We start from the raw sequence: 25,502 nt of genomic DNA on the forward strand, positions 1-25,502 counted from the left end.
TGTTATTTCAGCTGTAAACTACATCCTGTTCATTTAGACGCCAATCTGTTATGACGAGTTCCTCTGGTATCAAGTAATTCATGATGCAAGAAGATATTTAACACTTAGATGGAGAGTTGATGCAAAGTATTTAATTGATTACGGTACCGGGTTCGTATAACAAACGGCACGTGCTTTGCCTCTTGTCATCCGAACTCTGGACAAAGGAAATCTCTCAGTTTATATATTTCATGTTACACGTTTCTTCAACAACATCTGGTAACCATCAGTGGGCACTCCCCACTCTGATGTTATTACCTTGTACCCCAAGTCAGTATATTCCATCTAGCAATCATTCTAAAATAAACCCTAGTAAGCTCCCTCGAGATAATGGAATCCTTGGCATTCAGACTCTGTGGCACCATGTGGCACCAAGAGTTACCTATCTAACATATTTAACTTAGTTCCCACAACACTATGACAAGACGTTATATCACTTTACATTAGTGTGGTTATTACTGTTAGGTCTAGGGTCAGGGTTAGAGTTACTACATTAAGCAGTACCCCTAACCCTAGCCATATCTAGGACTAAAAAGAGAAGACGTTTTACAATCAGAGTTCTTTGTAATACTTATTAGTCAGACAGAAACCACCCACATCTTATAGGTGGATGGGGTTATGAACATATCCAATGAATTGTTTTCTGCAACCAGATGAAATGAAACTGCCTTTCAGCAGGAAAAGCTTCTCTAATAATCCTAACCATTGCTGGGTGTCTTCGGAGACTGAGGTATAGAGACACACTGTCAAGTCAAATCATCTGGCTGTGCTTTCATGTCTAAACAGTTATTCTATTATATTCTAAGATAATATATTATATCCATAGGCTCCACTCTGTATAGTGTTAATGATGACTGTTTGTTCTGTACATTGATTGAATGGTTAGGACTATCTCTCTGTATTCACAGATTAAATCCCAAGAGACCAGGAGACCTAAAGGAAGCCTTCAACACTGTATCCCTTCATCCAGTCATAGAAAACAACCTCTCTCTCTCTCTCTCTCTCTCTCTCTCTCTCTCTCTCTCTCTCTCTCTCTCTCTCTCTCTCTCTCTCTCTCTCTCTCTCTCTCTCTCTCTCTCTCTCTCTCTCTCTCTGTCTGTCTGTCTGTCTGTCTGTCTGTCTGTCTGTCTGTCTGTCTGTCTGTCTGTCTGTCTGTCTGTCTGTCTGTCTGTCTGTCTGTCTGTCTGTCTGTCTGTCTGTCTGTTAGTCTGTCTGTCTGTCTGTCTCTCTCTCTCTCTCTCTCTCTCTCTCTCTCTCTCTCTCTCTCTCTCTCTCTCTCTCTCTCTCTCTCTCTCTCTCTCTCTCTCTCTCTCTCTCTCTCTCTCTCTCTCTCTCTCTCTCTCGACAGATGTAGACACAGCCAACTTCTCTGTGGTGGTTGTTGTTGCTATCAGTGTTAAGGTCAAGGTACAAAGTGATTGACCTCACTCTGACCCATATACAGAGTTCAACCACTCTGATATACCTCCATCTTGGGACAGAACTCACTAGGCCACAAATTAGAATACATTTAAAGTTGTCAAAACATATCAACTTCTTTATCCTGTATTGTATATAGCTCTGATTTCACTGTCCTAACACAACTCTTCCTGGTCTATAGAAATTGCCATCATGGGAAGGAGTGAGTGGATTCTGTGAGATCCAGTCGTCGTTCTTCCTGCGCTGTAAAGACCTGAGTCTCCGGGTGCTCCATGTGATGGCCTACAGTCTGGGCCTGGAGGCTGAGGTCTTCCTGAGTGCAGACAGACACATAGGGAGTGAGTACAGCTCTCTCTCTCTCAGGGGGTTATCTATGTACAATCACACCTGGGTGAAGGGCTGCTCAGTCCTAGGAATGTAAAACTGAAGTTCCATGGTAATAGAGTGAAACTGACACTCAGATTTTTCAGTTTAAAATGGACGTCAAACAAAAACGAATGATTGCAAAGTTAAACAAACCTTACAACTTTATGCACAAGGACTACTTTTAACAATATATACACAAAAAATAACAAAAACACATTGACTTGAAGAACAGCGCAGATGCAAAGTTTGGTAACAGAATGACGGCACAGTACTGACAACATAGCAGACCTGATGCAGAGGTGGACCAGTGATGTTTTCCTCTTAGTGGTGAGACTTGCCCTTCCATTTGACACACCTTTACCTCATAAGATCATACAAGTTGTTACATGCTTATTGCATGTGGAAACAGACCTGCGTTCAAATAGTATTTAAAATAATGTTGAATACTTAATAAGCAGTGCTTGATTGAGTTTGCCTGTTGTAATGGAACCAATAGAAAAGTCCTAAAAGTACAAACATCAAAAACTTTTCTCGTTCAGTTAGTCCCTCCCTGTTTCAGCTAATTATCTTCAGTTTGGTGCCTAGTGAATACGACTCAGGTCTCTATGGAAACATCAATGTAAATTCACCTTAGGTTTTTACTCCTCACTTTCCCTTTCAGGTCTATAGAGTTTTGCTTCCCCCTGCTGGAGACTGGAGCACAAGGCAGTCCCTGGCTTTCTTTGGGCAGCTGGAGGATGAGGCCCTCCTCACCTGTTGTGACGGGTCCAACAAATATCCCCTGGTGAAGGCAGGGGCCTATCTCATCCAACGCTTCAATTACTCTTATGTGAGGCAGTGAGAATTTCCCATGTTAAGCTATGTAATTAATTGTACAGCATTGGATTGGTGTTGGCATGGGGTAGAGGGAGTTTACATATACCAGTCATTTCCTTTTAAATCCATGAAGGGAAGTGGACAAGTTCAAACTTAGAAAGGAGATAATAGTTACACACCCCATGTGTACTGATAACTACAGGAATGAAACCATATTGAGATTGTCTGCTTTCTATACAGTTTGAGGAGAGAGAGACCAAGAAAGATGTTGGAGAGAGAGAGAGAGAGAGAGAGAGAGAGAGAGAGAGAGAGAGAGAGAGAGAGAGAGAGAGAGAGAGAGAGAGAGAGAGAGAGAGAGAGAGAGAGAGAGAGAGAGAGAGAGAGAGAGAGCGAGCGAGAGAGAGAGAGAGAGAGAGAGAGAACACATCAGGTAAAGTTCTGGAGATGAGGGAATATGTGTCCAGAAACCCTCCATAATGGTTAACCACAGTTAGGCCCAGTATGGACTATCAATACAAGTGACCATTTAGAATGTGACCCAGTTCAATGGGTCTTAACAGAACTGGGGGATGTCAGCCATGAAGTTGTCTAAACACAACTGGAATATAATTTGTTTCTGATTCATTGTTAATGGATTTTCCATTAGGAACACAGGGGGAAAACCTAACACAACAACACACAACCAATAAAAACAAAGGGGGAGGAAACCACTAAAGTCATTACCATATTGTCATTTTCTAATGACAGGGAGAAAACTTGTAAAATCTAGAAGACTACTTTAGATCTGGTCAGAAGAAGCCTAGTGCACTATGCAGGGAACAGGGAGAGATTTGGGACAGAGACAGTAACTCCTGGATGGAAATCTTCATTCTAATGACAGTGAGCAAATCTCCAATCTCCACCCTATTCCCTATGTAGTGCACTACTTTAGATCTGGTCAGAAGTAGCCTAGTGCACTACGTAGGGAACAGGGTGTCATTTGGGCCAGAGTCAGTAACTCCCCTGGGTATGAATTCTCTCTCTATCTTATCTGTCTTCTATATTATGTTCTCCTCTCCTCCTCTCTTCTCTCCTCTATTCACTCTATTCTATCATCCACACCACATGCCAGCTTCAACACAATCCATTTACAAGTTAAAGACACACCTTGGAATAAATAGCAAAGGAAAACTACTACTAGATGTATTTTTTATTTCCCATCACCATGAATCATATTGAATAACTGAACAGTAGCATACCTAACTTCATCTGTTCCTGACTGTGGGTAGTGGATTAAAAAGACCATCAATCTCCAATGATATTAAAGTACAATTCTGAACATGACTGATATACTGAGCATCAAATCAAGTCAATATAGCTGATGTTTTTATTGTTTGGTTAATATCACCACCGGCTGGACAGGTTTAATGTTGCTTGACTGAGCAGTACGGGAGAATAAAAGATGCCAAATTTAGGGCCGGTTTCCCGGACATCTCCATTGAACATGCTTTTTAGTCTAGGACTAGGCTTAATCTGTGTCCGGGGAAACCGGCCCATATAGTTTAAGTAGAAAGTAAGTTATTCCAGCTTGTAGTGGGCTGACTAGTCCTTGGGAATTGTCCTTTTGTTCCTGGACCATTTTCCATGCAGCTCCAGGTGAAAGAACACATCAGTTAGGGCCGAGACTACAAGCTGTTCAATGATACTGAGGGAAATTACATTGAGACAGAGAACCAATTGAGAAACATATCAATGGTTCTGAATGCCAACCAATACACATCAGAAACATACATCATGATTAATGTGAATGTACAAGACAAAAACATTGCACTTAAATATATATGACTACAGATTTTAATTCATAACATCTTCTGAAGATCAAATCAGTCAAATCATTGTACATAAAACAGCGAAGAATGAATCATCACATCTGGGGACCATCACCACCAGCATGACTAGTATCTATGTGGACCCTACTACAGTTTAACCAGCTCAGCTATAGACTACACCAGCATGACTAGTATCTATGTGGACCCTACTACAGTTTAACCAGCTCAGCTATAGACTACACCAGCATGACTAGTATCTATGTGGACCCTACTACAGTTTAACCAGCTCAGCTATAGACTACACCAGCATGACTAGTGTCTATGTGGACCCTACTACAGTTTAACCAGCTCAGCTATAGATTACACCAGCATGACTAGTATCTATGTGGACCCTACTACAGTTTAACCAGCTCAGCTATAGACTACACCAGCATGACTAGTATCTATGTGGACCCTACTACAGTTTAACCAGCTCAGCTATAGACTACACCAGCATGACTAGTATCTATGTGGACCCTACTACAGTTTAACCAGCTCAGCAGTACCACAGAGACAAAACCCAGGATAGAGGGGCTGAGTGAATGTGGTCTGGACTCTGTGGAGGAGGGTCATTGTGTCAGAGACACTGTAGAAGGACAGAGTACCTGCCTTGTGATCCAGGTACACTCCTACTCTGGAGGACTGAGGGCCTGATACTTTAGTCTCAACATTATTGTGTCTGAAAAAATAACCACCACTATAGCACTCTAAACTCCAGGACTTGTCATTGAGTCCAAATCCACCATCTGTCTCTGTTCTGCTGATGTCTTTATATGAGACTGCTGTAACACACCACCCACTCCACTCCATCTCCCAGTAACAGCGTCCAGACAGACCCTCTCTACACAGAACCTGCCACCAGTTGGTGAATCTGCCTGGATGATCAGGATATGGTTGGTCTTGGTCTGTATAGGTCACCTTTCTGTTCCTTTTAGACAGAGAGAGGAGTGTGTGTGCTGTGTTTGGGTCCAGTGTGAGCTGACAGGAATCTGGGAGAAGAGCAGAGCAGAGACCAATGAGGGGAGTTAGAACAATAAGTTAAGTCAGATACTGTATCTACCCTGTCTTTGATTAGAGCATAGCAGAGATCAAATCAGAGAAATATGTCAGATAGATACCCAGTCTTTGATTAGATCTACTATTGCTATATATTTCTAGAGGGATTGTTAGGAGTGTCAGTAAAAAGAGACTGTTAGTTACTTCAGAATACAGAGACTCACATTGTAAGAACTGTTCTCTGGTCTTGGGCTCTGGAGGCAGTACAACCTCCACTATATTCACTACAGACACACAAACACATTCACAGAGAGAGGGAATGTTATCATCACACCATATTCCACATGTATATGACTAGTAGGGAACTTTCAATGGTCTAAAGTTGATGTTCTTATTATTTTCAACACACCTGTAGTGGAGATCTTGGTCCATTCTCCTTTAAGGAAGTCTTCTAGTTTCTCTCTCAGTTCAGACACAGTCTTACTCACATCTCCAAAGTACTGAAGAGGACGGACAACGATGCTGGGTAAGTCTGAAGATACACTGGTACCGGAGAGAGACTGATAACTCTAGAGACAGAGAGAGAGAGAGAGAGAGAGAGAGAGAGAACAGAACCAAATGATTGAGAGTTTCACATTGAGTTTTAGTTTCATATCACATGTATCAAGGCAGTTTAGTTACCTGGAGGAAATGGATGTGATCCTCTGTGTGTGAGAGCTGCTCCAGCTCAGTGCTTCTCTTCCTCAGCTCAGCTATCTCCTGCTCCAGTTGCTCCAGGAGTCCTTCAGCTTGACTCACTTGAGCCTTCTCTTGGGCTCTGATCAGCTCCTTCACCTCAGAGCGCCTTCTCTGAATGGAGTGGATCAGCTCGGTAAAGATCTTATCACTGTCCTCCACTGCTGCCTGTGCAGAGCGCTGTTAAGAGAGAGAGAGAGAGAGAGAGAGAGAGAGACTGACTTGTCTTACTTTAATGAGCCATCCTCATTACACTAACACCCCCACCCCTAAAAGCACATTGTGTGACACCACAACCTCCACACAATCACATTATACAGTACCCAACACCACAGTACAATACACCATCCAGCACCACATTCCAACCGTCCATCCAACCCCTCCTCTCCAGCCGTACAGACAGCCCCCCTGAGCCCCCATACCTCCTGAAACATCTCCACACTGTTGATCATTTTGTACAACTCAAACTCAACCCTAAGGCGTCAACAGTAATGGCATTACCCTGGCAACACAGAAAAAACATGATGAGCAGTCTGTCATTGCAGAAAACGGACACCCCTCCCCAACTCCCAGGTCAACCCGAGCCAACCAGCTATTGGTGTCCAGGGCTCCATGTAATACCCTCCACTGGAGGACCCCTGACCTTTCCAGCACTGGGAGCTTATAGAGCACCCTCCACCTATACCCTGCCATGCTCTCAGCCCCCACAACCCCCTGCCACTGATGCCCCTTCACTCCCACTAAGCTCCTGATGTGTCTAACCTTGAACAGCACCTTACCCCCCACCTCCTCAAACTCCCCCAGGCTCAGAGTGTTAAAAGTCAGTAAGTCCTCCGGACTCTCCTGCCAGTCCCCAGTCTCTGCTGTCACTTGCAGTGGTGGAAACGGTGGTGGCCCCTCCTCAGGCTGCTCCACCCCCCTCCTCACTGGGTCAGGCAGAGCCTCCTGGACCTCCCCCATGACTCTCTCCAGCAGCAATTCAGCCTAAGAGACGTTTGTCCCGCCTGCTGTGCTGACGGGTTTTCCACCCCCCGGCAGCCGCAGGTCTGCTAGTCTCATGATGCCTGCTGCCATTAAAGGTCCCTGCAGGATGGCTGAATGAGTGGACCTCAACAGGATCAGTGGGTTGTGGAAGATGGGCTCCTCCCATACCCATGGCCCAGGCACCACACCCCCCTCTGGTGTGGGCCTCAGCAGCTGCCAGGCCCTCAGTACTGCAGCATAGAAATCAGAGACCCCTGCTGTATTGAGTCTCTCCTGCCGCATGGTCTCTCCTATCATTGCTATGCAGACGACACACAATTAATTTTCTCCTTTCCCCCTTCTGATAACCAGGTGGCGAATCACATCTCTGCATGTCTGGCAGACATATCAGTGTGGATGTCGGATCCCCACCTCAAGCTGAACTTCGGCAAGACGGAGCTGCCACCCATCAGGTTCCCTCATCTCCCCCACAACAGAAGTTACTCCCCCTTCTGCTGTCCCCACCTCTCCCAAAAGCCTTGGTAGCTCGAGCAAAAAGTGACATCTTCTAAGAGCTTTACATGGAATTTCCAATAGGACACCTTCCTGGGCCCTGGTGAAACAGAGAACTGAGCCCTGTACTAGGTGCAGACACATTTTGGAAAGCAAAGACAAGGTCACTGATTTTGGCTCTAACCACTAACAACCTACCCTTACACACCTCTTTTGCTACCCCTGCACTAAGATTTGTGCCATGGCTCAGCACCTGCGCCCATTTACACCAAACCCCCAATACACTTCATTAATCACATCACTGTGTGTCTTGCAAAAAAATCACGTTTAAATGTTTTTGGTTTACATATTCCCCCAGTCTCTGCCGCCGTTCATGTTAAGGAAGTCTAACCGTGAAATCTCCATAAGAGGTGGGAGGGAAATCACCACAATCAGAAACCAGTAGAGAAGCCCATAAAGCCACCATGCCAGAAAAAAACATCAATTTAAGCAGATTCTGAAGACATGCCCTTAAGAACCCATGACCCATTTTCTCAGCCTATACCACTTCCTGGGTGAGAGGACACTAAACCCCTCATTCTTCATCACGTGTTGTACTGACCTTACAAACCTTCCAGGATCAATAAAATAAGACTCCAGCAGAACCTTCTTTTTCCCCTTTAGTCTCCATCAGGAACCTAGAAAGTTCTCTCACCGTATATACTGGGCCCTCAGCCTGACTGGCTGTCAGCTCTGGATCCAATGAGCCATCTGAAAATGAGACGCCTTGTCCTCCGCTCCCGCAGACTCACCTCCCCCCTCTTCTTCCATTGTTACGGTACCGTCCTCCTCCTCCCCAGTCTCTGCCCCCCTGCACTTCCCCCCTGATCAGTGCCTCTTCCCCAATGACAGGCAATATTTCCTGGGATGAGCCCACCAAGCCTTTGCCCACCGGAGTCTCTGTTACTACAGAAACCTGCCTCAGCTCATATAGCCCAGTTGCAACCCTCCCCACCACCGCTTTCTCCACGGCCTGCGCACCACCACTTGGCCATGCACTACTACCGTGTAGCTCAGTTGGTAGAGCATGGCGCTTGCAACGCCAGGGTTGTGGGTTCGTTTCCCATGGGGGGACAGTATGAAAATGTATGCACCCACTAACTGTAAGTCACTCTGTATAAGAGCATCTGCTAAATGACTAAAATGTAAAAAATGTACTCTCCTCCCTCCTGGTACCCCTGCCATTTATTTTGCAATTCTGAGTAATCACTATTTTAGTACGGATTAGTAAGGAAAAACACTTTATTCAGTACTACTGCAGTTGCTTATTAATTCCAATGGATGGCAGCATAAGACCATGAATGACATTTCAGAAGATTAGTTTAGTTCTCTCCCTGGATACACCACCACTCTCCCTCACAGGAAAACTCCTGCCTGAGCTTTTTACTGTCCCTTTCCACACTGCTAACGCAAGAGGAAGGACTGAAAAAGCATTTAACACGTTACTGTGGAGTAATATAATGATGAGTCATGTTTATTATTACCTGTTTTTATGGTCATGTTTTGAAATTATACTTCATTACTATAATGATTATGTAGTGTATGAAGAATTATGACTTTGCTAATGTTTTCAAGTGGATTCTGAGAGGATGTTTATTCAGTTTCAGAGGGAGCCGTTTTAGAGTGACACCCCATAGAACAGAGGGAGTCTGTTTGTTGTAGACAGGGGATTGGTCAGTATGGGTAACAGCCCATATCCTGGGTAAAGATTAAAAGTACTGGGTTTGAACAAAGGAGAGCAGAACAGACATATTCTTTTGGGACTCTGTTCTCCGGATGATCTTGACATCTGTAAACTTATGCTGAAATCTTGTGATATAAATAAAACGTATGATCAAAGCTCAGTATAAGCGGACTCCTTTGTTTCACAGCATAATTAGCAACATTAACTCGACACTACAATTATCAATAAGCCTAAACATTAATTCAGTCACCTCTGGTCGACAAAAACGTATTTTCCTAGTACATTAATTGTCAAATTCATCAACCAGCATCGAGCACTCTGCCTTCTCACGCAAGCGAGGGGCATGTTGAGGTAAATATGCTAACCGCGACGGTTGCATTATGTAATTTATTGGTGGGCTGGAAGATGCAGTGTTTTTTCTTTTCTATTCAGAGGATATTTACTCCCTTATAATGCATGTTTACTAGGGTTGAGGTTAGCGCATCTGAGTAGGGATTATTTGGGTTCAATACCTGTCCTACCTATCAATCATATTGCTGATTGTAGCCTATAACTGATGATCCTGTAGTGTATTAAGATTATGACTTTGTTAATGGTTTTAAGTGGAACCTGAGAGGATGGTTATTTTAGTGTCAGAGGGAATTGTTTTAGTGTGATGCCACATACAACAGACAGGAAGTGTGTGTTGTAGACAGGGGATTGGACAGTAGAGGGAGCCACCCATATCTTGGGAAGATTATATATACTGGGTAAAAACGAAGAAGAGGTTAGAGCGGCCATTGCAATCTGGGACGCCGCTCTCCGGGTGGTCATGACATCCGTAACCTTATGCTGGAATCTTGTGATAGGAATAAAATTTATGATCAAGGGTTCAGTATGAGCGGACTCCTTTGTTTTACAGCAATAACTAGCGACATTGACTCAACACTACAAATGGCGTCACGAAAAGGGAGGGTCTGCATCTCTCCTTTGTTCCATTCAAGCGCCAAGCTGACTCGTTCCGAAGTTATGGCCAGATAAGGGTGAGTTTTTTCTCACCACTTTGGGCATTTGTTAGGTTGGAGGCTATTTGAGTGTGCACTGGAGAGATGTACCGTTAGGACCGATGTGTGCCTTGTGTTGCTTTATTGCTGAGAACTGGGGGTCTGGCTAACCATACATTTGTTTGCACTGGTAGACAGCGCAAAAGGGGGGAGAGAGACCTCAGGGAGTGTCTATAGAAATAGGCTTGAATAGGAATTCTAGAACAATCGATGGTAGTGAATAAGGCAGATATACAAGGCAGATATACGTATACAACTTAGGGTATTGCGAATCTGGAAAGACCCCAGGGGGGCGATCTTAGGATGGGCCGAAAATCCTTTTACGCGTTAGATGTGTTTCAGGTGAGTTCTGGGAACTCGAGACGGTGGTATATATATTTTATTGTAAGTTACTGCTCATCTTGTATCCGACGGGGTATCTGTTTGGGGGAACCTCTCATAGGACATCCATTGAACTCACGGCATCATAAAAGGTAGAGACAAAGAGAAAGAATTTAGGCGCAATGCAGGCTTAAGCTAAGGCTAAATGCTAATGCTAAATGCTAATTATGCTGCATGCTACATGCTAACATGTGACCTTAGAGGGCCATTGCGATGTAATAATGCCTCTTAAATTATGTTTGTGTGTGTAGAATTTAGGTTCTATGCTTTGTGAGCTCTGTTAAATGTTGTTTGACTATGAGGAGAAAACGGAGTTACTGTTAACCGTCTGTTTGGGTTGGGGAGAGAGCTGAGGAGCTCCCTTCAATGGTGAAATCGTATTGGTGAATGTACTGCGCATGCGTGGACACGTCTGATTTTACGGCACTACATTACGACACGTGTGATTTTACGACACTAGAGTGACATAGGGAGAATATGCCTCTGTTACACTGCAAGGGGGGAGACACAGACACAGACGGAGGAACAAAGATTTAGACATTTAGAGTCTAATGGTGTATTCTGGTTGTTACATCGGCTGTTGTTTAAAGATTGAAACTGTTTTTGTGACCTATTGAATTGATAAATGAGAGAGATATGTTGACGGATTAAAAATAAAATAATTAAATAAATAAATAAAATAAAAATGTTATTGAGATATCTATAATTATTCCTGAGTTAATTCTTAGAGCGAATGTGACTGGAGGAATATTGAATGGTTGAAGAGACTCAGTGACTGCATAAACTGCTAAATTCTTGTCTGTTTCTTTTGTTCTTCGGTCATATGAGACGGGAGGGAGGAGAGAGAGATACAGGAAGTGCTGAGGTGTACATCACGTGACAAGGTGTGACGCGACAGAGGATCGAGTCAAATATCAGGCTAGTACTGTTCTGTTTACAAAATCTTCCCCTACAGGATATTTGATGTTATGACAATTTCACAGAGACTTGGCAGAAGATTGATCAATTGATTAGATTAAAAATTGTGTATTGGAGTTTCTGTGCATGAGTTGGTTTGATTAGAGTTTTGTTGGAAATCGAGTACTGACATTATTCTGTAAAATTAAGATAATGGGATGCTTATTAAGCAATGGGGTTTATGAGTACTGTAGTGTTGCTGGATTATAGATATTATACATACCAACTTCAATCAGGAAAGGTAAGACAGCCACTAATTGATAAATTAGTAAAATAGGAAATATAAATAATTATAATCTTTTTGGATTATTCATAAATTTATTTTAAAAATTATATTAAAAATTAAAGGGAGGAAGCCATAGGCTATATAGTCTAAAATAAAATAATGCACATTAAAGGAATATAAAAGAGTTGTTAAGATGGGGAAAAAGGATATAAGGACTAAGAAGGTAATTACACCTGTTGATATAGTTGAAAATAGTAAACATTGCAATACCATTAACTAAAGGTTGCCTGGGGCAGAGGGGCCGTGAGAGAATTTTACTGTCTTGATTGATGGATGGATAAACGAAGAAGGCTGCCAGACAGGTTTTTCGCTCTTACACTCTGTTACGGATACAGGTATCCTGTGTTTTTGTGTGTTTCTCTCCTTCTGCCCTAATCACAGGTGTCCTGTATGTTCCTGATTGGTGGTCGTTGAGGTGTCTGCTGATTGGACCAATCAGTGAACATTCCTGTGCATTGCACCACCTGTTACTCGTTTTTTTTAATCACACATCCCATTGTATAAAAAACAGTCTTGTGTTTGTTGAGAGGAGAGAATATTTCCGTATGTGAGTATGGACACTGTGGTGTCCTGTTTTTGGTTACTCACTAAGTTGCTGGTTACTATGATTGGTAATTCTGTTAGACCACTGTTTTGTATGTGAGTAATGGATACTGTGATGTCCTGTGTTTAGAGTACTCATTAGTTTGCTGGTTACTCTGTTTGGTAACTATTGTGTGTTTCTGGGAAAAGGGGAGTTTGAGCTAGCTGCCCTTGGGCATACATTTCCCGTAGAAAGAACTGTCTATAAACACTAGTTAGACCTGAGCGGACCACCCCCTGTATTTTTGTATGGTAGCAGTAGCCTAGCGGTTCTTGAGGCAGGCAAGATCAGTTTAGGGGTGTTTTACACTATTGTTTCATTTCTTGGGTCCTGCTCAGCCCTTTTTCCCAAACCTTTACCGTGTGTTCAGAAATAAACCATTTGTGTTTGACGGTAGTTCATGGTTGTTGTGTCATATTTGTTCTCACTGTTCCATGCCACCCTTATAATTTACATGAATTATGTTACGGGTCTCATGTCCATCCACCCTAGATGTTTAGAGCCACGGGGTTCGTAACATAAAGTGGGGGTTCGTCCGGGATCTATCCCATGCTACTCATGTAAATTAGTAAGTGTCTGGTTCAGTGTTGAGCTTGGCAGCTGTACTACCTGTTTTTTTTTGTGTTCAGTAGTCGACGGCTCGTGTTGCTAGTAGGATGGCTACTTTTGAGGTTTTTGAGAATTGCCGTAGAGTGGATCTACAGGTTTTGGCTGACCACTTTTCTGTACCGATATCAAGGGTTTTAGTGAAAGCCGAAGTGAGGAAAGCAGTGTTAGAAATATTGTTGAGCGAGCGAGTGCTTGAGTTACCGCCGCCCCAGTCTGCTGCTCCTGTAGGGGAGGTGGTGGCTGTTCCTGTAAGCCCATCAGTGTCTGAGGACGAGGCTAAGGCTCCGGCCACATTGCCCCGTTATGACCCACTCTCCCCACTGACTGACAGTGATTCCAGGATGGATGTCCGCTTGACACGGCTCCAAATGGAGGCGGAAGAGCGGGCACAAATCAGGCTAGACAAACTGGAGACGCGTAGGCTTGATCAAGAACTGGAGACGCGTAAGATGGAACTGGAGATGCGTAAGATGGAACTGGAGGTGCGTAAAATGGAACTAGAGGCAGAAACAGCGAGGTTAGTCTCTGCTAATACTATGCCTGCTAGTGAGCCATCCTCACCAGCTGTGTCGGCTGCTACGTTTGATATTAGTAGGCAGATCACCTTGGTACCTGTGTTCAGGGAGTCAGAGGTTGATTCCTATTTCAGTGTGTTTGAACGGATAGCGGTAGCATTGAAATGGCCCGAAGAGGTATGGTGCCTATTACTTCAGTGTAAACTAACAGGTAAAGCCCAAGAGGTTCTGGCAGCGCTACCTCTTGAAGACAGTTTGAATTATGCCGTGGTCAAAGCTACTGTTCTTCGTGCCTATGAGCTTGTTCCTGAGGCATATCGACAGAGATTTAGGTCTCATAAAAAGTCTCCTACTCAGACTTATGTGGAGTTTGCTAGAGACAAAGGAAATCTGTTTGACAAATGGCACAGTGCTAGTAAGGTAACTGATTTTAACTCTCTATGGGAGTTAATCTTGTTAGAAGAGTTTAAAAATTGCTTACCCGAACGCATTGTAGTTTATCTGAACGAACAGAAAGTATCCTCACTGTCGGAAGCGTCTGTATTGGCAGACGAGTTTGTGTTGACGCATAAGAGCGTGTTTTTGGCTCGTACGGAGAGCAGGGCTGCGGAGTTGCTAACTTTTAGTCCTAGTCGAACAGCAGTACATCCAGCACGCCCAAAAGATGTGCGTCACTGTTTCTATTGTCATAAGGTGGGACATATGGTTAATGATTGCTTTCTGCTAAAACGCAAACCGGGGATGCCTCAGCACGCCAGGCCGCCAACGGGTGTTGGGCTGATTCGTACGGTTGTAAGGCCGGAATCAAGACAGAGGCCTCATAGTGAATGTGGTTTGAAAGTCCCTGTCCCAGATCACAGTTATGAACCGTTCATTTTTGAGGGGTTTGTTTCTATATCAGATGATGAAGCGTCTCAGCGTCCAGTTAGAATCCTCAGAGATACTGGTGCGGCGCAGTCGTTCATACTAGCTGATGTGTTGCCCTTGTCTAATAATACATATTGTGGTTCCAGTGTGTTAGTACAAGGAATTGAAATGGGATTTGTTCCAGTGCCATAGCACTTTGTGAACGTACACTCTGAGTTAGTCAGTGGAGTGTTCAGAGTTGGAGTACGTCCTATGTTGCCAGTAAAAGGTGTGACATTTATAATGGGCAACGATATTGCCGGAGGAAAGGTGATACCCGTATTGGAGGTATTGGATAAAAGTGACCAGTCTCTCTCCGAGGAGCTGGCACAGGGTTATCCAGATGTGTTCCCCGCTTGTGCTGTCACACGTGCTCAAGCACGACAAGTGGGTGAAGTGATAGATTTGTCGAACACGATTCTATTCAGAGAGTGTGACCCAGAGGATAGTTCGGGTGCTACCTCTGGTAAGCTGGTGCAGTCTGACCAAGAGCCCAGAGAAAGGAAGAAGGATGTAGAACTTGTTGCTGAGGCAATACAGTTACCAGTTACTCGTGAGCAGCTGATCGCTAACCAACAGGTTGACATTAGCCTGGCTAAATGTTTTTCTAGTGTTGTCTCAGAGGAGGAGCTAAAGAAGAAAAATATGGCATACTTCATTAATGGTAATCTCCTTATGCGTAAATGGACATCCCATGTTGACGCTGGCGGAGATTGGAATGCTGTTTACCAAATAGTGATTCCTACAGCCTTTCGACAAAATGTTTTATCCCTCGCTCATGATCACCAGTGGTCCGGACATCTGGGAGTCACCAAGACTTATGATCGAGTTTTGCGACATTTCTTTTGGCCTAGTTTAAAACAAGATGTGGCTCAGTTCTGTCGGACTTGCCACACCTGTCAAGTAACTGGGAAACCGAACCAGGTTATTTCCCCCGCGCCTCTTTGTCCCATACCGGCCATAGGTGAACCCTTCGAACATGTGATGGTTGATTGTGTTGGACCATTACCAAAAACAAAATCTGGTAACCAGTTTATGTTGACAATTATGTGTGTGGCCACCAGGTACCCAGAGGCCATTCCTCTGCGAAGGATTACTGCTCCAGTGGTGAGTAAAGCGTTGATCAAATTCTTCTCAACTTTTGGGTTACCTAAGGTGATACAAACTGATCAGGGTACGAATTTCCTTTCTAAACTTTTCAAACAAGTGTTAAAATCCTTGTCAGTTACACACCGTGTGTCAAGCGCATATCACCCAGAGTCTCAGGGTGCGCTTGAACGTTGGCATCAGACCCTGAAGTCTATGCTCCGTAAATATTGCTTGGAATCTGAGAAAGATTGGGATGAGGGAGTTCCTCTAGTGTTGTTTGCTGTCCGTGAGACAGTACAGGAATCCCTAGGGTTCAGCCCAGCTGAACTGGTGTTTGGACACACCATGAGAGGACCTATGAAAGTCCTTAAGGATCAGTTTTTGTCACAAGAGTTGTGTGTGAAAGAAAATGTGTTGGACTACGTTAGTCGCTTTCGTGAGCGCCTACATGCTGCCTGTGCTCTAGCAAAGGAAGCGCTGTCTTCCTCACAGAAACGGATGAAACGACACTATGACACACAGGCTGTTTCTCGTTCACTGCAGCCAGGTGACCAAGTTCTTGTATTGTTGCCTGTGCCAGGAGCGTCATTGTCAGCACGTTTCTCTGGTCCTTATGTCATTGAAAAGAAACTAAGTGAAACTGACTACGTGATACAGACTCCTGATAGAAAACGCCAATCTCGTGTGTGCCACGTTAACATGTTGAAGACATACCACACCAGACCCGTCACTCAGGTAGACAGTCCAGAGAAACTGGCCGAGTCGGCTGTCTCTATTGCTGCTACGGCTGTAGTGGGAGGTCATGTTAATGATGTGGACGGAGATGGTTTGGAGTTGCGCAATACTAAGCAGCAGTGTGCTAGATTGCCCAATTCAGAGATGCTGCTGTCTCTCCCGTCAAGCCTGATTCATTTAACGGACAGACAGTCAGATGATATTGTGAGGCTATTACACAGCTTTCCATGTCTTTTTAATGATGTTCCTACATGTACAAATGTGTTAGAACATGACATTAATGTTGGAAACGCTGCACCTATCAAGCAACATCCTTATCGTGTCAACGTCTCTAAGAGAAAGATAATGAGGGGTGAGGTCGGTTATTTGCTGGAGAATAACCTGGCTATGCCAAGTTCAAGTCCTTGGAGTTCTCCGTGCATTCTGGTTCCTAAACCTGATGGGACATCCAGATTATGTACGGACTATCGGAAGGTCAATGCTGTCACAGTGCCCGACTCGTTCCCGTTACCCAGACTGGATGACTGTATTGATACTGTAGGTGCTGCTACTTATGTAACCAAACTAGATCTTCTAAAAGGTTACTGGCAGGTGCCATTAACCCCACGTGCCTCCGACATCTCTGCCTTTGTGACCCCAGATCACTTCCTACAATATGCTGTCATGGCATTTGGGATGCGGAACGCACCAGCCACTTTCCAACGCCTGGTTAACACAGTATTGGCTGGAGTTCCTAATTGTAGTGCTTACCTTGATGATCTGGTAATTTATTCAACTGAGTGGTCTGATCATGTTAAAACTCTAAGGGTAGTGTGTGAACGTCTAGCAACCGCTTCTCTAACCCTGAACTTAGCAAAGTGCGAGTTTGGGAAGGCCACTGTTACTTATCTTGGTAAACAGGTCGGCCATGGTCAGGTGCGCCCTGTAGATGCCAAGGTCTCCGCTATAAACGCATTTCCCGCATCTACCACCAGAAGAGAGCTACGCCGTTTTTTAGGGATGGTTGGCTACTACCGTAGTTTCTGTAAAAATGTCTCTGCGGTAGTTGCTCCATTAACGGATTTGCTCAGTCCGGCGAGAAAATTTGTATGGTCTGAAGATTGTTGTACTGCTTTTAACACTGCTAAAGCACTCTTATGTAGTACTCCTGTTCTTGCTGTGCCAGATTTTGAACGACCGTTTAAACTGGAGGTAGATGCAAGTGCCAGAGGTGCTGGTGCTGTTCTACTGCAGCAGGGCCAGAGTGGAGTGGACCATCCTGTCTGTTATTTTTCACGGAAATTTAACAAATGTCAGACAAACTATTCCACCATTGAACAAGAAGCTCTAGCTTTGTTGTTAGCTCTGCAGTACTTTGAAGTTTATGTTGGTTCCAGTGCATTACCAGTGATAGTGTATACTGACCATAACCCCTTAGTTTTTCTCCACCGGATGTACAACCAGAACCAACGCCTTATGCGTTGGGCACTTGTCGTGCAAAATTATAATTTGGAGATCCGCCACAAAAAGGGGTTGGATAATGTGTTGGCAGATGCTTTGTCTCGTGTGTAATGATCTAGGTTTTTTTTTTGTTATCCCGGCAGGATGATTTGTGAATTTGGGTGTTGTGATAGTACGTGTGTCGCAAACCACTGTGGTTTGCTCTTTTAAGGGTGGGAGTGTTACGGATACAGGTATCCTGTGTTTTTGTGTGTTTCTCTCCTTCTGCCCTAATCACAGGTGTCCTGTATGTTCCTGATTGGTGGTCGTTGAGGTGTCTGCTGATTGGACCAATCAGTGAACATTCCTGTGCATTGCAACACCTGTTACTCATTTTTTTAAATCACACATCCCATTGTATAAAAACCAGTCTTGTGTTTGTTGAGAGGAGAGAATATTTCCGTATGTGAGTATGGACACTGTGGTGTCCTGTTTTTGGTTACTCACTAAGTTGCTGGTTACTATGATTGGTAATTCTGTTAGACCACTGTTTTGTATGTGAGTAATGGATACTGTGATGTCCTGTGTTTAGAGTACTCATTAGTTTGCTGGTTACTCTGTTTGGTAACTATTGTGTGTTTCTGGGAAAAGGGGAGTTTGAGCTAGCTGCCCTTGGGCATACATTTCCCGTAGAAAGAACTGTCTATAAACACTAGTTAGACCTGAGCGGACCACCCCCTGTATTTTTGTATGGTAGCAGTAGCCTAGCGGTTCTTGAGGCAGGCAAGATCAGTTTAGGGGTGTTTTACACTATTGTTTCATTTCTTGGGTCCTGCTCAGCCCTTTTTCCCAAACCTTTACCGTGTGTTCAGAAATAAACCATTTGTGTTTGACGGTAGTTCATGGTTGTTGTGTCATATTTGTTCTCACTGTTCCATGCCACCCTTATAATTTACATTAATTATGTTACGGGTCTCATGTCCATCCACCCTAGATGTTTAGAGCCACGGGGTTCGTAACACACTCCATAAAGATTTGTTCATATTTCATAGTAATGTATTCACACTTCATAAAGATTTGTTCATATTTCATAGAAAGGTATTTACACTCCAGAGGGAAAATGTTTTGGTTTATTGTTAAAGATACTCAATAAGATAAATTGTTACTTGTCATAATCCTGTTCTTTTTGTTTTCGAGACTTTTAGTTAGTCTCGAAGGGGGAAATATGTAGTGTATTAAGATTATGACTTTGTTAATGGTTTTAAGTGGAACCTGAGAGGATGGTTATTTTAGTGTCAGAGGGAATTGTTTTAGTGTGATGCCACATACAACAGACAGGAAGTGTGTGTTGTAGACAGGGGATTGGACAGTAGAGGGAGCCACCCATATCTTGGGAAGATTATATATACTGGGTAAAAACGAAGAAGAGGTTAGAGCGGCCATTGCAATCTGGGACGCCGCTCTCCGGGTGGTCATGACATCCGTAACCTTATGCTGGAATCTTGTGATAGGAATAAAACTTATGATCAAGGGTTCAGTATGAGCGGACTCCTTTGTTTTACAGCAATAACTAGCGACATTGACTCAACACTACAATCCCCACACTAGAAACACCGAAAACTATCTGTACTAGCAAACCCTGTGTTCCACCCCTCCCCTGTGTAACCTTTAAGTTTGTTAAGAAACAAACACTTGTCTACGAAAACAGACATGTTTAACGGATTCCGCTTGGCACCCAGCCGAGAGCACACGAAAACCACTTGCAAATTTACCAAAACTAACCAACTACTTGCGGTCTGTTCGAAAGCAATAAACGGAGGCAGATTAGCCACCACAACTCTTATCGAAAGAGGCGACATCTGCACCAACACACCCCTCACAAAAATCCCACTCACAACAAGACAAACCTTTTTCATTAACACAACCACCGCCTTGTTCATTCTGGATGCAGAGTGCAGATGTTCCGCTCCAACCTGTTCGCCGACCATGAGCAAAACTTCCTCCACACCTTTCTCCGGACCGCACCCGAAGCGACAGCGTTTCTTCTCCACTCGGTTGAGGCCATCACGCCGCCCTAACAAACTACCCCTACTCCCCCCTCACCTCTAAACGATAAACAGTGGAAACCAATAAACAAACCCTCCACCATGAGAAAATACATTCATAAAATACGCAAGAACCAAAAGAAAAAATAATAGTAGCCCTCCTCACGAACCACAATCTCTTACACCTACAACTTCTTCTTCTATGAAATAATGGCGGTCCACAAACCAACTTTAAAGGTGCATGCCACCACCTACTGTGCTGGAGTGTGTGGTCAATCACGGTTTCCAACATTTCTAAATCCTCCTACCTAACTCAGTACTTCTGAGAAAACAAAGAAGAGCCCTACTAACTTCTAATAGACCCTCCCCCATCCCCAAAATCCCTTCCAACCCCAACCCCCCCAACCTCAATGACCCTACACTTCAATCTTTCCCTCTCTTCAACATACTTACAACAATATAACAACACATGCTCCACCGTTTCATCGACCATACCCTCCACACACAAATCATTCCCATTCTTGCCAACCAGATGTAATGACGAGATCAATGTACAATGTCCTAAGCGCAATCAAGTAAACACCACATCTTCCTTCCTAATCTGACTTTTGAATCTTGGTCCACCGACCTTTCTTTGGAGGACATATAAATGCCGGCCCTTGTGCTCAGAGTACCATCTCTTATGCCACACATCTATCAAAATGGCTCTGATCTTACATTTGGCCTCACCTCTACCCAGTAGAACATTAATATCAATTATATCTCGTTTCAAAGCTCTTTTAGCTAACTGGTCTACAATTTCATTCCTTTCCACACAATAGTAGGTCACTCCTATTAGATTTACCAGATTATAAACTATTCAATACAGACAGAGAATCTGAGAATACTATAATTCTACCAGGTTGTACGTCCTCCACCCACTGGAGGGCAACTATTATCACCAACAGTTCAACTGAGTATACTGACAGTTCATCTGTTTGTCTTCTACATATCTGCACATCAAATTCAGGAACGTAAACGCCTGCTCCTGTGAGCCCACTATCTGGGTCCTTGGATCCATCTGTGAAAAGCGGTAAAAATGCATAAAAACTTCTACCAATGTAATTGTCAACCAGTTTCTCTATATCACTGACTTCTGACCAATCTTTCCTTTTCTCTACCAAGGTCAGATCAACAACAGGGTCTGGGAGTAACAATGGAGGAACATCCCCTATCACCACAGAAGGGCCATCCTCCAACTCCCTCAAACCACTCTCATCAGCAAGCTTTCCAACTGTCCAACCAAAACCACTGCCTTGTCTACTAGTATATTCCCAACAGTCATCTAGAACAGTAGCAGTGGGATGCTCAACCTCACAGCCTTTCAACCCAATAAGATAATGACAATTTTTTACGCTGTACATCCAAAGGCATCTCGCCTGCCTCCACTAGTAAGGCACATACAGATGTTGATTTAAATGCACCAATACATATCCTTAAAGCTATATCCTGGATTATGTATTTGCCGCTGTTCCATAAAATATACACTCATAATCAATTGTCGTCCTGATCAGAGCTCTATAAATATCCATCAATGATTATCTGTCAGCACCCCATTCATAACCAGAGACCCACACAACCAACTACCGCAAAAGTGATGGAATGAGAGAGACAGAGTCATCGTTACAACACTGGACATAGCGTAATATAACATTTCTTCTTCTTTGGGGATTAACGGCGGTTGGTATCCAATATGTTGCATTACCGCCCCTACTGGACTATAATATAAATCCATTTTACTATGTGATACAAAATGGGAAAAGGGGAAACTATAATAATTTTAAAAAACACCCTTCCAACTAACCCTACACATTAAATACCCATTACCCCATTCCACTACTTTGACCCTACCTGCTCCTGCACCATGCCAATGGCCTGGGAGGACGGGACACCACCACTCAACACACCCTGTAACTCTTCTGAAGTCAAATCTTGTACGGCCAAATACTTCTCTGCAGCTGCCACCACAACATCAATTTTCTGTGATTTACGTTCCATTTGTGCGGTACAGTTGATAACCATTGCTATGAACGCTAAGAAGCCAACATTACTAAAGCATATATCACTCGTTGGCCTATCCCTCTGTGCTGGCACAGATCTACTACTCACAGGGATCCTCTCAGGATCTCTCACCCTTGACCCATCCTCCTCTACTTTCTTCACTGCCTCAGCATACGACACCTTCTGCACTACTCTGACTCTAGCCACCTCAACCTGCCTCTCTCGCACCGGACACTTCCGATCCCCTTCAACATGGGCATCCCAACAGTTGACACACAACTTTCTCCACCGAAACTACACAATCCTCCATCCCATGCCCTCCTGCACACTTCTCACATCTTGGAATCTCCCTCCTACAAACTGCTGCAACATGACCATAAACGTTGCACCTGAAACAGCACAGTGGATTCGCCACAAAAGCTCTAACAGGATAACTGATATATCCTAACATGACTTTGTCAGGTAAAGACTCAAAACTCAAAAGGACTGACAGTGACTCCTATGTTTCACCACGCTCAACACCAGGTCTGCACCAAACGGCGGGCATCACAAACACCAGGAATCTTCAACTTGAATTGCTCCACCTCCACACTTAACATCACCCCAGAAATCACTCCTTTCAATGGTGCCCTGTTCCTAAGAGCAAAGCAAGAAACAGATCTTGACCGAAGTTGCGTGACATGGAGCGCCCACTCCCTCTGGTCAGAAGAAACACAAAGAAATATCACAAGTCCACTACAGGTTACCTTCACTGATTCAACTGCACCCAACTCCTTTCCCACCCAACATGAAACCACAAATGGATCTGCCAAAAGGTATGGATCCACTTTCTCCAAAAATGTAACTTCTACTGCACCAAATTCTTCTTTATCATGTCCATTGATGCCAGGCTCTGGTTCTGAGCTCTTCACCACACCTTCTACCTCACTTAACTCTCCCTCATCCATTTCCATTTCACCTCCAGAACTCAGTCTGGTGCAAGGCTCACTCTGTTTGCACTTGAATTATAACATTTGATTTTTATTTTTATTTATTTTTATGTGTCTATTCCTTTTAAACTTTTGTGAGTGTAACGTTTACTGTTAATTTCTGATTTGTTTATTATTTATTTCACTTGCTTTGGTAATGTCCCAACAGTGGGGTCAGTGGGATTGGATAGGGGCCTCTCTCTCTCTCTCTCTCTCTGACTGGAGGAGAGATGCGAAATGGTGTGTCTCCTCTGGTCAACAATACTCACCTTGAGAGACTCCACAGCCTGTTGGAGCTCCTTCAGCTCCTTCTCTCTCTCCTGGAATCTCTGCTGGACCTTCTGCTGACTCATCCCCAGCTGCCTCTGTGGAGAATCACTCTTCAATGAGCTATCAAGCTTTATTTGTCCAGTAGATCAATAGTATAGTAATGGGACATAGGGCCCATAGAAGATAGGGATTAAAATGTTGAGGAAGTGTCTGTGTGAAATTATATTATTATATTGTTATGTGAATGATTACAGTTTTAACAGTGCACAAAACAGGGGAGCTGATTGGGAGTTTGATAACGAATGATAATGGTGTTTGACTTTAGAAAATGGTGATACATTTGGAGACTCTGGGTTAACACATCTATATAATCAAGGTTTGTGTTCATATTTGTTCTGCAGAGGATTGATTTCATTTGAATTATCTCATATTCAAACAGCCTTAGTTCCTACTCTATCTTTAATAATTTGATTATCAGACAGTCACCAACAAGTAGTTCTGGTCTTACCTGTTTCTCAGTCCTCTCTGCTGCAGCTGACACTGTATCATGGCCTTTATGTTCATCCATTGTACACTGATAACAGATACACTGTTGATCGGTACGACAGAAAACCTCCAGCAGTTTGTCATGATGAGAGCAGATCTTCTCCTGTAGTTGTGTGGTGGCTTTGACCAGCTTGTGCTTCTTGAAAGCAGGAAATTCATAGTGAGGTTGGAGGTGAGTCTCACAGTAAGAGGCCAGACACACCAGACAGGACATGAGGGCTTTCTGCTTTCTGGTCCCAGTGCAGAAATCACACGCCACATCTCCAGGTCCAGCATAGCACAGAGCAGGAGGGGGAGCAGCCTGGAGTCCTGTCTTCTTCAGTTTCTCCACCAACTCAGCCAACATGTTATTTTTCCTCAGATTAGGCCTTGGAGTGAAGGTCTCTCTGCACTGAGGACAGCTATAGACCTCTTTCAGAACATCCTGATCCCAGCAGCCGTCAATACAGCTCCTACAGTAACTGTGTCCACAGGGGATGGTGACCGGCTCCTTCAGTAGATCCAGACAGACAGAACAACAGAACTGGTCCTGGTCCAGCAGAACTCCCTGCTGAGCCATTTGGACGGTTGTTCACTCTCACACAGACAGACGACACAGAGAATCAGATCAGTTTTGTTTCCTCAGAAGAAAGTTTGTGGGACTTCCTGGTTCTGCCAGAAGGGTGGGGTTAGAGGGAGGGAGGGGTTAGAGGGAGAGAGAGAGAGAGAGAGAGAGAGAGAGAGAGAGAGAGAGAGAGAGAGAGAGATAATTATCTACAATGGGGGATACAATGTACTGTAGCTGAAATGAATACCGTATGTATTGACTGATCATTGAGAATGATGTAACACTTTACATTACAGTGTGTTTATTGGTGTGTAATTATTCCTGTTAGTACAGTGGTGTAAAAGTACTGTGATGCCTCATTCTTACACTGTACTAGCAGCAGTAACCCTAACCCTAACTCTAACCCTAACTAACTCTAACCCTAGGATCGAAATGCTACTTTGACACTGACAAACTGAGAATCCGAGATCAATAAAAACGACCTTGTCTTGAATCCATCAATAGCCTAGGCCTAGGTGTGTGGAGACACATATTGTAGGCTACAATATGATGAGGAAATTATAGTCCTAAAAATGCTTTCCAGTTTCACTGACTCACCCAATGCTGACCTCCATCAACATCTCTTTAAGTCCATCTGGAGATGGGGATGGTGCTGACCTCCATCAACATCTCTTTAAGTACATCTGGAGATGGGGATGGTGCTGACCTCCATCAACATCTCTTTAAGTCCATCTGGAAAGTCTCCTTTATCATTACCATCAGTGTCCCTGTACTGCCTGTAGGCCCGTATGACCGTACGTGGACTGTCAATGCCAAACCTCTGGCAGAGAGATTCTATAACTGTTTCTCCATACAGTGCTCCTGCATCCTCTGGCCAGTATTGAGCATAAAGCACCTTCAGCTCCTCTATGAACTGGCTGTATCCTGTATTGTCCACCGCCCGTCCTCCTTGAGAGAACCTTCTAGCCTCCATGTTCCTCGCCAAGCTCTAGAAAAACTCCCTCTGATTAAGGACTCTGTCGCTGGGTCTTCCACCATTCAGTTTGACTCCTTGGAAAGAGTTCTCCTGAATCCCTCTCTGGCTGAGTTGTGTGTCGGCCTGGCTGCTCTGCCATGGCACTGAACACCCTCACTTCCCTGGTGACT

At 43.9% G+C, this 25,502-nt stretch overlaps 2 protein-coding genes across 2 annotated transcripts in view; one reads left to right on the forward strand and one right to left on the reverse strand.

The window, feature by feature from the left end:
- Positions 1-670: 670 nt before the first annotated feature.
- Positions 671-25,502, forward strand: part of LOC311122154 (uncharacterized protein) — a gene marked incomplete at both ends in the record, with an annotated part of 314,006 nt that continues 289,174 nt past the window's right edge. Inside the window, 4 exons of the mRNA XM_084196556.1 lie at positions 671-769; positions 946-1,008; positions 1,640-1,800; positions 2,094-2,151. Coding sequence (XP_084052682.1) covers positions 671-769; positions 946-1,008; positions 1,640-1,800; positions 2,094-2,151 — 381 coding nt within the window. The remainder of the gene's footprint in view (positions 770-945; positions 1,009-1,639; positions 1,801-2,093; positions 2,152-25,502) is intronic.
- On the reverse strand, positions 4,452-24,411 carry LOC311122165 (tripartite motif-containing protein 16-like). The gene is made up of 6 exons (XM_084196563.1): positions 23,772-24,411; positions 23,263-23,358; positions 6,165-6,398; positions 5,893-6,052; positions 5,708-5,767; positions 4,452-5,476 (listed from the first exon to the last, which is right to left on the reverse strand). Exons 1-6 carry the CDS (start codon positions 24,366-24,368, stop codon positions 4,968-4,970), a joined length of 1,656 nt encoding a protein of 551 aa, XP_084052689.1. The 5' UTR covers positions 24,369-24,411; the 3' UTR covers positions 4,452-4,967.

This window comes from Coregonus lavaretus, assembly GCF_964263955.1.
Source record: "Coregonus lavaretus genome assembly, contig: HAP1_SCAFFOLD_334, whole genome shotgun sequence".
Classification (NCBI taxonomy): domain Eukaryota; kingdom Metazoa; phylum Chordata; class Actinopteri; order Salmoniformes; family Salmonidae; genus Coregonus; species Coregonus lavaretus.